The sequence below is a fragment of the Chiloscyllium plagiosum genome, chromosome 2, assembly GCF_004010195.1.
Source record: "Chiloscyllium plagiosum isolate BGI_BamShark_2017 chromosome 2, ASM401019v2, whole genome shotgun sequence".
Lineage (NCBI taxonomy): Eukaryota > Metazoa > Chordata > Chondrichthyes > Orectolobiformes > Hemiscylliidae > Chiloscyllium > Chiloscyllium plagiosum.
In genome coordinates, this window is record NC_057711.1 from 102660072 (window position 1) to 102676305 (window position 16234).

At 37.5% G+C, this 16234-nt stretch overlaps 1 protein-coding gene across 1 annotated transcript in view; it reads right to left on the reverse strand.

Moving 5' to 3' along the window:
• ric1 (RIC1 homolog, RAB6A GEF complex partner 1) overlaps positions 1 to 16234 on the reverse strand; it is a 212414-nt gene that overhangs the window by 76023 nt on the left and 120157 nt on the right. The window contains exons 5-7 of the mRNA XM_043715245.1: positions 10928 to 11070; positions 2982 to 3115; positions 1287 to 1378 (exon numbers count right to left, since the gene is read on the reverse strand). Of these exons, the coding sequence (XP_043571180.1) occupies positions 1287 to 1378; positions 2982 to 3115; positions 10928 to 11070 (369 nt within the window). The remainder of the gene's footprint in view (positions 1 to 1286; positions 1379 to 2981; positions 3116 to 10927; positions 11071 to 16234) is intronic.

Genomic DNA, 16234 nt, shown 5'->3' on the forward strand with positions numbered 1-16234 from the left:
GGGTACTGTTGGGGACGTCTGGAGAGGAAAAAATGGAGGGCTTGGAGGCCCTGGTCATGGCGGATGGAGGTGTAGAGGGATTGGATATCCATGGTGAAGATGAGGCGTTGGGGGCCGGGGAAATGGAAGTCTTGGAGGAGGTGGAGTGCGTGGGTGGTGTCTCGAACATATGTGGGGGAGTTCCTGGACTAGGGGGGATAGGACTGTGTCGAGGTAGGTAGAGATGAGTTCAGTGGAGCAGGAGCACCACCCAGTAAGATCACAATTGTTAGAAATGTCACTGAGTATTTGGGTAAGTATACACTGACCAAAGAAATGTTAAGGTAGGTCATATCTAACTAACTTAAAAGATTTTTTTGACATTGGCTCATCAGAATGTGCACATAAATATTGTCCATGTGGACTTTCAGAAGGCTTTAGAGATTATTTGCAAACAGATATCCTTAACATTGGTTGGGACATGAGGGACATGAGATATCTTCCATTTAGTATACACAAGACAACTATATTCTCCAAAGGGGAAATCTAAAATAAGGGTATAATCTTTAAAATCATAGGTAAACTAATGGAAATGAAAGTACTGAGTACCTTTTCATACAAAGACTAATCTAACTCAAACTTTGTCCTCAAAATTGTTGATGTGGATGTAATCAAGACTGAGATTGATAATATTTTTAGATCAATATATCAAGAAGTGATTAACAAAATCAAGTAAAAGTAGTTGAGGGACAGATCAAATATGATCTGACGATGTCAGAACCAGCTTGGAGTTAAATTAGCTTCCATCCTCGACATCTCTTCCAAATTAATTTCAAACAATTTAAACAACTTTTCCAGCAGCTATTTTCTTTCCTCTGTAGCTGTATTTTATATTAGTTTGTAGTAAACTTATCATTTTTCTTCTAATATATATTTGCCAACACATGTTTGAAATTTCTGAAAAGGACAATGATTTCACAAATGCTTGTAGGTTGGGATCATCTGCACATTTAACAAACATACATTCAGTTTCTAAATCTAAGTTGACAGTAGAAATTCTGGAGAGGGATTGTACATTTCATGTGGATTTTTGTCAAATGTCTCTGACTAGTTTGGGCATATCATATCACACCAAGTTCTTCACTATGACAAATTTGTCAAATAGTAAAGACAATTTTTTACAACTGTTCTTTGAAATTCTTTCACAATTCTCAAAATATCATAATTATGTAAAACCTTGACACTGTTTTTTGGGACCTGTTTCATGAAGTTTAAACTTTAATGTCAACAAGATGAAGTCCACTTACTTGGCACACCCAAAGGCCATTAATTTGTACTTGTTGTTTACAGCCACACAAGTACCATCGGTTATTTCTTGTGCCCACACACCATGCAAGTTCTGAAAAGATAGATTATAATTTTACACAAGTACTATACATGGGATATATCACAAGTCCCTGTTCATAACAGCTCTGACATTCTTACTCGGGTTGCACAATTACAACCTCCAATAATAAAGTACACAAATCTGCTTTGAAACATCAGCCTGCTTCTGGAGGATACTTGTTCAATCTGACAATTGTCATTATATTCTAGATTTTTGGACAACATTCTTATTATTCTGAAAGACTATTCATTAACAGCATCAAGAGCAATAACAGTCACATATAGATATACACGTGAAAATAAAAAGTCAATTCAACAGTCAGCCTCATGGTTACAGGATATAGCACAGGTTTTTGTAAAAAGGATACATCAGGGAGAGTTGGGCCATTTTAATCACAGTCTCACTAATGGTATGGGGCAAGGACAACAGGTTTTAGAATCATCTATTAAAAGTAATAGCTGTTACTGTTACACCTTAGACCTCAAGACCATAGAAGTGTTCCTGAATTGTGACAACATAAAATCAAGTAATAAACAAGAAGTCTTGAGAGAATTAAATGTGTGTACTGCTAATCATCACACACCAGTCTTTCATATATCCAGATATCACTGATGATTTTATCCCAAATCCACCCTACCTCTGTTCTATGTCACACAAAAGTGTTTTAAACATTAAATTTTTAAAATTTAGCTTCAGCTACCAGTATGCTGTTCTACAAACACTTCCATGAAAACCATTTGTAACCGTGATTGTGTAAAGTGATTTTTCCGTAATCATTTATCTAAATGTCACCTACAAAATAATACATTATTAGATTCAAAGCAAGCTCTATTTCCTAACAATAAGCTTTAATTTCCTATTTCTGAAGAGAACCTTCCATTTTTGACATAACTACAGCATTAATTTTTCCACTGCCCACTGCAATCCAATGGCGTTGTTAACCAAAGTATCAAGCTCAGTGGTAACTTGTTGACAGGCCAGCAAAGTCGCTGAAGTCAATGTGATCAACTTTGAGATTGAACAACATAATTTCAAGCAATGAGGTATGAAGGCAATATATCAAGACTGCACTTTAAGAAACCGCTATTGCTTTTACGCATCTTTAAATCAAAAGCATTAAAAAAGCGTTGAAGCTAATAGCATTCATGCTCAGAATTACACTCTAATTGAAAAACTGTACTCATCAGCCTCCACTTTTCTTCAGGGATTTGAACTGGAATCTGGTGCTGCACCTACATTTCCTACATAAGGAAGGATTTATTTCAGTAATGTTATAAGTGAGAGGTGTTAAAGCAGAGATACCATTGCTTACGACAGAGAGTGTATCCTAACCTATAGTATAACTCCTCAGTCACCACCCAATATTGGTCACACAGCAAAACTGGAAATTTAGCAGCAGTGAAACCACTTTAAGTGATAAAGAGCAAGGATGCATTATTTCATGACACATTTGATCATAACAAAAGAAAAAAGCTTGGCTCTATATTTCAAAATCTCAAATTTAGTTTCCAAAACTTACATCAAATAATCAACTGAAATATCAATTAACACAGACAAAATGCTTTCAAATTTATTACACTGTGTGAATAACATGTTACAACTAAAATGCATTTACTTCAGCTGTAAGTTTACTGGACACAGGAGTAACGAAACCAATCCGACCATCATCAAAAACCACAGCAAAACCATCAAGAGTTGACCCATATTCCATGTCTTGAATATGTACAGATTCAAAATCTAATGAAGGACCTGTCAACAAAAAAACAGAACACCATAGCACTCTGTACAATTCATTCCAGAATTTTCAAGCATCCAACAGCTAGCTTTGTATCTGCTGTACACCATACATTTTGAATTAACTAAGGAATCGTTTGCGTGTGTTGGATCAATTGCAAGCTGATTAATACTGCATTATGCGTATATAAATAAACTTACATTTAAAAAACATTAAATTTCCACACCGAGCCGTGCAATGTACAATCAATTCTCCATGAATGTAATACAGAAATTAGAAATCTTTGATTAAATGACATAATATCTGGACTGCTCATTTAACAAATCTTGAAAGTCTGTGCTTTAGTTCATGTCACCATGCTGAAATCTTTTCAGCAGCACAGTGAAAATTGCATGAACAAGTTCTGTCAAATGACTTGGCAAAATAATAGGTTCTGGAGTCCATACTTGCTTAACGTTTGCATTTGAGCAAAGTCAGGCACTTCAGAATATTTTTATTAATGTGTTGGAATAACCAATACTAATAAAGTGAAAACTTGAAATACAGATATACCTTGTTGAAAGTGCAAGAGGCATTTTTTTGTTTTAATGCAGTTTGTAATAACAGAATATACAAGACTAGCACTGTCACCATTACTGATTTTATGCAGTTACTGCAAATGCACCAAGTGTGTTCTAAGTGCATATGTTCAACCTATCATACTCCAACACACCAATTCACTTGCTGCCTTTCTTGACCACCTCGCTCCTTCTCACTTAGCATCACCTTCTCCTGGCTCCTATGTAGTGAGGAAAGGGAAGTAACGTGAAGGAAGGCAGTGGAAAGAATCGTATGGAGACAAAACATTTTTTGGGGCTAATTAGATTCCAGGTATTTAATAGGTTATTAAAATAAATATGCTGGTTAGAAATTTTACCCATCTTTATGACATTTATTTAAAATGGTGAAATGATTTTCATTAGCATGCTTTTGTTTAGTAAGCTTGCATTAGCTTTCCTTTGAGATGGTAATTTTAAATGCAATAAGTAAGGCCAAGCAGACGAACTTGGTAATCCCAGATTTAGTAGGCAGCATTGGTTAGGAGAATAGCAGAGTGTAGTGGAATGTGACAACTTAAGGTTAATATTTCTGGCAAACCTGGACAGTACAAATGAAGTGAAATTGGAGAAGTTGAGCCTGTCTAAAGATGCAATAATTTTTGGAAGTTTGAGGAGAATACTTTTCTCTGACATCCCACCCCTCACCTATGTGGATTTTGTACAGTCTACATGCTTCTGCAATGAATATCTAGTTGGATGATAACATGCTTGAGATACTGCAACTCAGAACTGCAACCAAAGAAATACCTGCTGATCTTGGTCTAATAACACAAGGGCCTCGGATTAAAAAGAAAATTTCAAATGCTAACATGGCATTTTGGGAATGTAAATTTAGTTTGTTAAATAAATCTGGACTGAGATGCTACACTGTGATCATGAAATTTCCAGAATGGTTGCAAAAAAACCAGTTTGCTGAAGTCCTTTAGGGAAACAAATCAGCTGTTCTTACTTGGTCTACCTTCTGTATGACTCTACACTTACAGCAATTTAGTTAATTTTTAACATAGTTGTCAAGAATGTAGATCACAATCACCTTCTCAAATTAGGAATTGGAAATAAACTTCAACTTCAACATTACATTCAGTGAAGCAACTCATTTCATGGCAGGACATGGATTGTGGGGTAGATAGCAGAGTCAATACATTTTTAACTATCCATAGACCGCATTATCACCTTTCTAGCTTTGTAAATATATATGAGAGAAACATGGGCATTGCTGGCTGGCCAGTACTTATTGCCCATCCCTAATTGCCCTTGAGAAGGTGATAGTGAGCTGCCTTCTTGAACCATTGCAGTCCACTTGCTGTGGGTGGACCCATAATGTTAGGAAAGGAATAATAGGATTTTGACCCACCAAAAGTGAAGAAACAGCAATATATTTCCAAGTCAGGATGGGAATGGCTTGAAGGGGAACTTCCAAGTGGTGGTGTTCCCATATACCTGCTACTTTTGTGCTTTGAAACAGAAGTGGTCATGGGGTTGGAAGCTGTCATCTAAGGATCTTTGGTGAATTTCTGCAGTGCATCTTGTAGATAGTACACACTCCATTTACTGAGCATCGGTGGTGGAGGGAGTGAATGTTTATAAATGTGGTGACAATGAATCAGGTTGCTTTGGCTCGTTGTCCCTGGCTTACTAACAACAATCTGTCTGCCTACCCACTTTCCTCTCTACTTGTCTGCTCATTCCTTTTGCCCCTCCATCCCCATAACCAGCATAAATACCACTCTTTCTAAGCTGCTTCTAGTTCTGAAGAAGGGTCATTGCATTTAATTCTGTTTTTTCTCCACAGATGCTGCCAGATCTGTAGAGTTTCACCAGCTATTTTTCAGTTTGTTTGTTTCAGATCTCGAGTATCCACAGTTTCTTGTTTTGTTTTAGTTTTGTAAACAAAAATTCCATACCAACTGCAGAAACAGTACAATTAGAAATACTATTTTAAAAAATCACGAAGGAAGTAAATATCACTTTATTGTGTTGTTTCAAACTATTACCTCATTTATTTTACAGTAAAAAAAATGGATGATGCACTATTTTCAGCAAGAATATTCATTTTTTGTAAGCTTTGGTTATGGAAAATAACAAGATATACCTTAATAATTTTCTAAATAAAAGCTTGCTTATTTATTAACTAATTGTCCCAAACTTTCAAAGGCGGCTCTTCTTTCTACTGTTAGAAAACAGTTCTCTTGTATATTTGAGGCACTTCTTAGATCAGCTCTTGCTGCACAAACTGGATGGAGTAATATCCAGATGATACAAAGTTTGGGACGCACGTAAGTAACTACACTTGACTGTAAGAACAAGTTAAAAGAGAACAAGCAAATGAGTCAAATAAAGAGAGTCTTCAAAACCTAAAGAGAGAAGTCAAGGCAAAACAGCAGTGGAGCAATTTGAGTAAGGATGAGCAAAGTGGGAACGGAAGGGCTAGATATTAATGGCTGCAGTACAACAAAAAAGCTCCATGCTAAGAACAATGGCTTTAAAAAAATTGAACTCTCTTCACTTGAATGTACAAGTATTTGTAAGAGGATAACTAGTACCTTAAATAGGGAAGTGAGTTTGATATAATTACCTTGACAGAAATATGGTTAAGGTGAACAAGGTTTGAATTATCCCTTGTTGAGATAGGGGGTGGTGTTGCAGTGTTGTTTTTCAGACTGGAGGCTTGTGACCAGCGGTATGCCACAAGGATCAGTGCTGGGTCCACTGCTTTTTGTCATTTATATAAATGATTTGGATGTGAACGTAGGAGGTACAGTTAGTATATTTACAGATGACACCAAATTGGCCAAAAAGGTTACCTCAGATCACATTGTGCAGAAAACTGATGAGTGGCAGATGAAGTTTAATTTAGTTAAATGTGAATTGCTGCATTTTGGAAAGGCAAATCAGGGCAGGGCTTATACACTTAATGGTAAGGTCCTGGGGAATGTTGCTGAACGAAGAGACCTTGGAGTGCAAGTTCATAGTTCCAAGAAAGCAGAGATGTCAGTAAACAGGATAGTGAAGAAGGTGTTTTTTATGCTTGCCTTCGTTGATCAATGCATTGTATATAGGATTTGGGAGACCATGTTGTGGCTGTACAGAACATTAATTAGGGCACTTTTGGTCTACCGCGTTCAATTCTGGTCTCCCTGTTACAGGAAGAAAGTTGTGAAACTTGAAAGGCTTCAGAAAATATTTACAAGGATGTTGCCAGATATGGAGGGTGTGAGCCAAAGGGAGATGCTGAATAGGCTGGGGCTATTTTCTCCAGAGCATTGGAGGCTGAGCATTGACTTTATAGGAGTTCACAAAATCATGAGACATAGATAGGGTGAATAACCAAGGTCTTTTCTCCAGAGTAGCAGACTCCAGAACTAGAGGGCATAGGTTTACAGTGAAGGGGACCTAAGGGGCAACTTGTTCACGCAGAGGGTGATGCATGTATGGAATGAGCTGCCAGAGGAAGTGGTGGAGGCTGGTACAATTACAACATTTAAAAAGCATCTGGATGGATAGATGAATAGGAAGGATTTAGAAGGATAGGGGTCAAATGCTGGCAAATGGGACCAAATTAATTTAGACTATCTGGTAGGCATGAACAAGTTAGACTGAAGGATCGGTTTCCATGCTGTATAACCCAATGACTCTAAGTCTTTTCTGAAGCTTCTCCAGTTTAATAACATCCTTCCTGTAACAGGGCAAACAGAACTGCTTCAGAAGAGGTCTCTGCAACATCTTGTACAACCTCAACATGACATCCACCATGTCTACCTGCTATGCAACTTTCAAAGAACTCTGTCCATGAGCCCCTCAGTCTCTCTTTTCTCAACAACATTGCTGAGGGCCCGATCATTAATTGTATACGTCCAGTCCTTGCTTGTATTACCAAAATGCAATACTTCACACTACATGACTCAACTGATCAAGAGCTCCTTGCAATCTTAGATAACCTACTTCACTATCCACTACACCAACAATTTTGATGTTACCTACAAACTTACTAACCATGCCTCCTATATTCTCATCCAAACCATTTATCTAAATGACAAACAAGAGCAACCTAATACCAAACCCTGCCTCCAGTCCAAACAACAACCGACCACCACCACCCTCTGTCTCTTACTGTAAAGCTACTTTGTATCCAATTGACAAGCTCACCTTGAATCCCATGTGATCTAACTTTACTAATTAGTTTACCATGCAGAACCAGTTCAAAGGTTTTACTAAAGTCTAAGTAAACAACATCAACCGCTCTAACCTCAATCATTTTGGTTACATCATTAAAAAACGCAATCAAGTTTGAGAGACACGATTTCCCTCGCACAACACCATACTGACTATGCCTAATCAATCCTTCCCTCCCCAACTGCACGTAAATCCTATCTTTCAGGATCACCTCCAACAACTTATCCACCAGTGATGTCAGATTCTCAGGTCTACAGTTTCCAGGCTTCTCCTTACAGCCTTTTTAAAATAATGGCACATTAGCCATCCTCCAGTCGTTTGGTACTTCACCACATTTATAGATGATACAAACATATCTGCTTGGGGTCCTGGAAGTTCCTCCCTAACGTTCCACTCTCTCCTGGGATGCACTTGATCAGGTCCTGAAACCTCTACATTTTTCTGAGAGCTCGAGCACCTCCTTTGCTGTAATGTGAACTGTTTTCAAAATATCAGTATTTATTTCCAGGAGGTCTCTAGCCTCCATTTCTTTCTCAACAGTAAAAGCTGATGCAAAATACTCATTTATTATCTCTCCCATCTCTTAAGGTTGAACAAAGATGACCTCATTGATCTTTAAGAGGTCCTACTCTCTCTCTAGCTGTTCTCTTACTCTTAACACATTTGTAGAATCTTTATGGATTATCTTTAACTTTATCTGCCAAGGTTATTTCATGTCCATTTTTGCCTTCCTGATTTCCTTCATAAGAATGCCCTACACATTTTTATACTTTCAGAGATTCAGTTGATTGCAGTTGTCTATATCTAACATATAATTATTTTCTTATTCGTGACTAGAATCTCAATATCTACATTCATCCATTGTTCCCTAATCTTATCAGCCTTGCCTTTCACCCTAAAAAGAACAGAATGTGTCTGAAAACTCAATATCACACTTTTGAAGGCCTTCCACCTGTCAGTCATCCCTGCAAACTGTCTACTCCAATCAACTTCTGAAAGTTTTGTTTTTTACCCTCAAAATTTGCCTTATTCCAATTAAGAACTTTAACTTTTATGGAAGACTTACCCTTTCCCATAAACTAATAGTATTATGATCACTACTCCAAAAGTCTTCCCTGACTAATACTTCAGTCATTTATGTTGCCTCATTTCCCAAGAGGTCAACAATTGCGCTCTCTAGTAGGAACATTTACATATTGACAAAGAAAATTTTCCTGAACACATTTAACACGTTCTTCATCATCCAAACCTTTAACACTGTGGCAGTCCAAGTCAATGTTTGAAAAATTAAAATCCCCTATATATTATGTTATTATTCTTACATATATTTGAGATTTCTCTACATATTTGCTTATCAATTTCCATCTGACTATTGGGGGGGGCTATAGTACAATCCCATCAAGGTGATCATCCCTTTCTTATTTCTAATTTCAACCCATACATTTTCATTGGACAATCCCTCAGAAACTTCTTCTCTAATTACAGAAGTAATGCTTACATTAATCAAAAATGCCACTCCCCCTCCTCACCTATCCTTCCTACAACATCTAGGACCTGGAATATTGAGTTGCCAGTCCTGTCCTTCCCTCAGCCAAGTCGGTAATATAGCTAGGACGTCCCAGTCCCATTTTCCCATACATTATGAGTTCATCAACCTTACCTGTTAAGACACTTGCCTTGAAATAAATGCAGTTTAGTTCTTCAGAGTTAGCTCGTTCTGACTTGCTCGTATGTCTTTTCTAATTAAAGTGCTCTTTTCAGCGTCACCTTTCTTTTTATTTTCACTGTTACTGACAAACCCCACCCCTGTACAAATGCTTACAGGTTCCCAAAGCAGAACTAGCAAATCTCCTTGCCAAGGTACTGGTCCCCTTCCAGTTCAGATGAAACTCATCCTTTTGAACAGGTCTTTTCTGTCCCAGAAGAGATCACAATGATCCAAGAAACTGAACCCCAGCACATTGCACCACCTCTTCAGCCACTGATTTATCTCCCCTATCCTTTTATTCCCTACATTAGAACTTGACACCTGCAGTAAACCAGAAATTACTACTTCTGACGTTTTTTTTTAAACCTTCTATCTAACCTCTTATATTCACCCTGCAAAGCCTTAACCATTTCACTAACTCGGTCATTCCTACAGATTCATAAACTTCTGGATTCTCACTCTCTTCTTTGACAATATGCTTCAAACGTTTTAGTCATCCTTAACCCTGACACCATAAAAGCAACATTTCTATCTTAGATTTTCAAAAGGTTCTTTGAGAAGATGCCACACCGACAGATGTTGGGACTGTTTTTCTTGGAGAGAAGGCTAAGAGAAGATTTGATAAATTTTTTTCAAAGTTACAAAGAATCTGGACAGAGTTGATAGGGCAAAACCGTTTCCCCATGTCAAGAGATCGAGAACCAGAGGGCAGATGATTAAAGCGCTTTGCAAAAGAAGGAAATAAGAGACTGAGATAACATTTCTCTCACATAACTAGTTAGGGCATGGAATACATGCCTGGGTGTGTGCAAAAGATATGCTCATTTGAGGCATTCAAGGCGGCATTGAGTTGCAGGGAAAATGTGAGAGATTAGCACTAAGTTAAATTGCTGAGAGCCAGCATAGACACAATGAGCTGAATGATCTCCTTCTGCATAGTTTCTGTGATTCAGAAGGTTAAGAGGCAATAGTAGGAATTCTCTGAGATCAATCTATATAGGCTCAGTTGATGGAAAGGGAGCAGAGAATTTTGATGTGTGGGGCATTTTCAATTTGGCAAGTTTAAATAGTCAAGCACCACAGGAGGTCATGAATCTTTGGAATTATGTATCCAAGAGGGTTCTGGTCACTCCCAGGTCTCATAGCAACAAGTGATACAGAAGGTAGATAGGGAAGTAGAACTGAGGCAGAAAATACGTCACCAGTATGCTGAATGGAGGTTTTGAATGGTGGTTTTGAAGGGTCTTATGATTTTTGTTTTATTTATTCACATTTATATTATTCTGCAAGTTAACTTACTCTAGCTAAGCTGAATTTCAGCACAGTTTAAAGTATGAAGACCTTACCTCTCGAAGACTGCAGGTCTACAGAAAATGGGACTGAACAAAGATTAATGGCTTTCCTTCCATTTGTCAAGCCATCCCAATGAATAAGGTGCAGTATCCCATCATTAGTAGCAATGACCAAATCGTCCTGCATGGACTGCAAACTGAGCAAAGAGGGAAAATAAATTAGTTTAGGAACTTTGATGCATTACAATAAAATTAAGAGTGGAATTCACCAAGTTTAATCATGGGCAGAAGCATACATAAATCCAATTTTCAGTTACTCTACTCAACAATCGACGAAGTAGTAGACTTTGATCATGATTAAATGGAATGATACACAATGGCATTCTTCCTGGAGGTAAAATATGCCATTACAGATTTAAGCACAATACCGCTAAACAAATGTTAAATTATAATTGAGAAATGTCTTTACACAGTGGTTGGTTAGAAAGTGAATAAATAATACAATTTTCTTTAAACAGAATTAGAAAGTAAAATAAGGATTATTGACACTGTCAGATGAGACATCAACGCGAACTCCTCTCTTTCCTAGCAGGTAGACGTAAACAATTCAATACCACCTCTTGAAAAGCAAGGAATTTTCCCAATGGGATGTACAACCAGACCACCATTCAACCAATGGCACGAAAAACAGATGATCTAATCATCCATAAGATTAAAGGCTTTGAGGGTAGCATATTATTAGGTGTACTCATTCTACAGTTAAGTGCGTTCAGAGAGGAAATGAGTGACCACCAGACTGTCAAGAAGAAAAAGGCAGTATGCAGGTATTCTCTGACTGCATCTCACTCTCCAACCTGTACTGAAAATCGGAATGCTGATGACAGCAATGGTTCATCTAGGAAAGTAACCAGAGTGAAGTCCATGGCACCACGTTTGACTCAAACATATAGATAGATTAAGGAATGGGAGGTCAATAATCACACTAACAAACAAAAGCTTCTGCAATTGCAGATGTGAATACAGGATGCTACGTTGCCTCCTTGATGACAAGGTCAAAGATGTCACTTTTAAGAGGTAGGTTGAATAGCCAGTTATGGTCCACATTGGCATGAATGATTTAGGCAGAAAGTCATCGTTCAGTCTGAATTTATGAAGCTACATAAGAAAGTAGCAAGGAATATCTTAGTGATCATTTTTGGACGTCTCTCAGAAACTCATGCAAATAAGTATAGAAATAGGAAGATTAAGCAGATGAAATAATAGCTGGAAAAATTATGGAGGACGCAGGGCTTTAAATTCCTGGGACCAGCTCTTGTGGAGGTTGGGAGTTATACAGGTTGAATTGGTTGCACCTAAACAGGACCAGGACAAGTGTCCTTAATGCACAATTTGTTAGTATTATTCAGGAAAGTTTTTAACTAACTTGGTTGAGTGTGGGAATCGGGGAGTACTAAAGTGGAAAAACAAGGTCCACAGAATAATGGGAAAGGCAGATAGCACTGAAGTATTAAACAGTGTTATTAAAGGAGTTTAGAAGAAGGTAGAAAGTAACAAAATGTAATTTAGAGTTAACGCACATGTACGTGGATATACAGATTATAACAAAAAGATTGTTGAATCAAAAGCACAGGTTGTCTGATGGTGGAAATATCTTGTGGTTATAACAGAGGCCTGGCTCAAAGGCGGCAAGGCAGAGTATTAAATATTCTTCAATTCAAGGCGGTCAAGAAAAATAGGAAAAGGAAGGAAAGGGAGAAGAGGCAGTATTGTCTAAGAACATTGCAGTAGAAAGATTTTCTAAAGCAGTGTAGGATGGAACCTATTTGACTGGAAGTGAGGAAGGGAAAAGGTATGTTTGTTCAGTTGTAGTCGACAAAACACCAACTGGTGGGAAAGATGGAGAGGAACAAAACTGCAAGAAATTTACAAAGAAATTCAGGAATTAGAAGAGAACTCCGTAGCTCTGAAGCAGGGTCACTGACCTCGAAATGTTAACTGATTTTCCTCCACAGATGCTGAGAGACCTGAATTTCTCCAGCAATTCTTGTTTTTGAAAGTCCAGGAATTACAAAGCTGTATTGGGAAACATCAATTAACTGAATACAGACTTCAATAGTAGTATAAAAGTAGTGTAAAAAGGGATGAGAGTTCTTGGATTGTGTTCAGGACTTTTTTTCCTTTAGCAGTATGTTTCTAGTCTAACAAGAAGAGAGCTGTACTTGTCCTGGTTCTCGAGAATCAGCCAATGGATCAAGCGTGAATGAGGAAACATTCATGGGATAGTAATCGTTCCAATAAAATTTAGATTGGCCATGGAAAGACAAGGAATAATCCAGATTAAAAATAATTAACTGAGGATAAATCACTTCAAATGGATCTGGCCCAGGAAAATCAGAATCAAAAGGTTGAGACATTGGACTGACTTTAAAGAGGTAGTCCAGCACAGTCTAACTAGGGAAAAGTATGACTAATAAACCCAAAGCTCCCTGTATGACAAAAGTATTGTGATTAATATTTTATAAAATGCTTATGAGAAATAATAGATCAATAATACAACTGAAAACCAGGTTGAATATAAAAGATACAAAAGGGAATTGATTAAACATAAAGAGAGCGCAAATAGGAAAGGCAAAGCAAGAAATAAAACCACAGACTAACAAAGAAGGGAATCTAGAAGTTATATATATAAATCATTAAAAGGTGGCTGAAAAGGCAGTGTAGGGCTTATAAGCGATCAAGATGATTTGCACACGGAGGGCAGAGGCAGAGGGCATGCCTAAATATTTACGTGAAACTTTGTATTGATCTTTACTGAGCATAATGATCCTGTGCCAATCATGATGAAAAAGGCGGCATTGTAATTCAAATCTGTGAAGCATTTAAAAATCGGTGAGGTGAAATTGAATAGATTGCCTGTATTTAAAGTTGATGAGGCACCAGGATGGGAGGAGATGTGCCAGTGGATACTAAAGGAAGTCACAGTGGAAATTGAGATAGTGAGCATAATTTTCCATATTCCCTAAGACTCAGAGGTAGTGTCAGAGGACTGAAGAATTGTAAATGCATGTGCATATTCAAAAAAAGGATGTCATGATAATCCCAACAATGACAGGCCAGTGAAAATTCTAAAAATAGCAATCCATGAGAAAATCACTGGACAAATGCAGTTTAATAAAAGCCAGAATAAATTTGGTACAGGAAAATAATATTTGACAACTTTGCTTGCATATTTTGGTGAGGTAACAGGGGGGTAGATCACAGAATCACAAGTGTTACTATGTAGCAGACAGTCATTCAGCCCGTCATGTCTTCAAACTCTTCAAATGAAGATTATTACCAATGCTTAATTTACTTTTACCCCTTTCCCTTGCACATTATTTTTATCCGAATATTCATCCAGTGATGAGGATAATTATTATGGATGTGTTGTACATGACCGACAAAAAACATTTTATATAGTATTGCATTACAGACTGGTGGGTGAAATTCTAGTTCATGGAATAAAAAAAGTACTCTCGCATGAATGGGGAAGCAGGCTGAGTGATATGAAAGAGCAACATTTAAAGGTTATTTAAAAGGTATATTCTGGAATTTCCCAAAGGTTTGGTGTTATAACCTTGTTCTGTTTCTGTAAAACTTGAAAGTATTGTGAACTGCGAGGAGGACAATGCAGAAACTTGAAAAGACATAGGTAATTGGTAGAATAGGTGGAAACGTGGCAGATTAAGTTTCATACAGACAAGTATGAAGGGATTCAATTTATAATTGCAGAGGGGTGTAGGAACAAAGGGATCTGGGTGTACACACGCATCAATTATTCAAGGTGGTAGGAAAGACTGGAAAAACATGTATAATAAAGCATATAGCATGCTAGATTTCATCAACAAGGCTACAGAATCAAAAACAAGGAAGCTACACTAAATGTCTACAGGATACTAGTTCTGCCTCAAATGGATGAAAAGACATGAAGGCTTTAGCCACAGAGCAGAAAAGTCTGACACAAATGGACCCAGAGATGAGGAACTTCACTTATTACATGAAGAGGGTGGGCCTCTTTTCCTTGTAGAAGAGAAGGTTGGGTGAAGATTTAATGGAGGCATTCAAAACTATAAGAAAAAAAAATGTTCACATCCTAGGAAGCATCAAGAACTAGGGTGATAGATTTAAGGAAACTGACAGAAGAAACAAAGTCAATGTGCAACCTTTTCAGATCATAAGTGATTAGGATCTAAAATGCACTGACTGAGTGTGCAGTGGAAACAGGCTCAATTGAGGTACTCAAGGCTGAACTGGGTTATCTTAAAAGGAAGAATGTGCAGGCTATTTGGAAGAGGCAGCTGAGTGGCACTAGATGAATTGCTGTTAAGGGGGACCAGCAGAGACAACATGTTGAATGGCCTGCTTCTAATCAATGGCCATTCCTTTTCCATATACATCTCATACTAAATGCTCAGTCCTCCAATGTGGTCCAAAGTGATCTTCCTAAATATTTTATAATTTATCATGCTTTAGGATATCTAGAGTCTGTGAAAGAGGGGATATGCAAGCTAATACCATCAACAGATTAACTTCAGCATATAAACTCAACTCCAACTAGAGGAATCAATTTTTCAAGATATGGTGTGCATATGGTAATGCATGCAAATTTTACAATATGTTATGTGGTTCAACTGTTGAACAACCTAATGACCACTCAAATATTAATTTGGCCTTATTCTGCAAGCTATTACATGATCGCTTTGGGAGGATTTAAGAAAGGAATGGTTCCAGGCTTTTCTTTGAGATTAAGGTGTTTCTGAAATTTAATCTTGATGGTGGAATTGTTGAACCAAGTTAATCGCCCATGAGTGATTTGCTAATAGGTGAGGTATGCAGGATAAAGCCAGTCGAGCTCATTACTATCACTGTGTGATTCTTATGCAGTTTCAGATCATGCAAAATCTCGATAGGTAGGGTGATCCTGGTTCTACAGGTTATACATAATTACCAATGCAGTCTTGACAATCTGTTTAAATTCAATTAAACTTGGGCTGCTCTCCACTTGTGCCCAAAAACATTACAAAATATTTACAGTACAGAAACATATAATTTGGCCCAAAGCTTCATGTCCATCCACAAAAGTGACCTTTCACATTTCATCTAATCCCATCAACATACAGTGTACTTGCTCCATACTCCCTCCTTATGTATCTAGCTTCCTCTCATATGCATGTAATGTTGATACTCCACACACTCGAGGTAAAGAGTTTTCTTTTGAATTTCCTATTGAATTTATTAACAACCATCTTACATTTATGTCTCTAGGGCGGATCTCTTCTGAACAGAATCATCACTGTTATGTTATATGCTTTCAAACCTTTA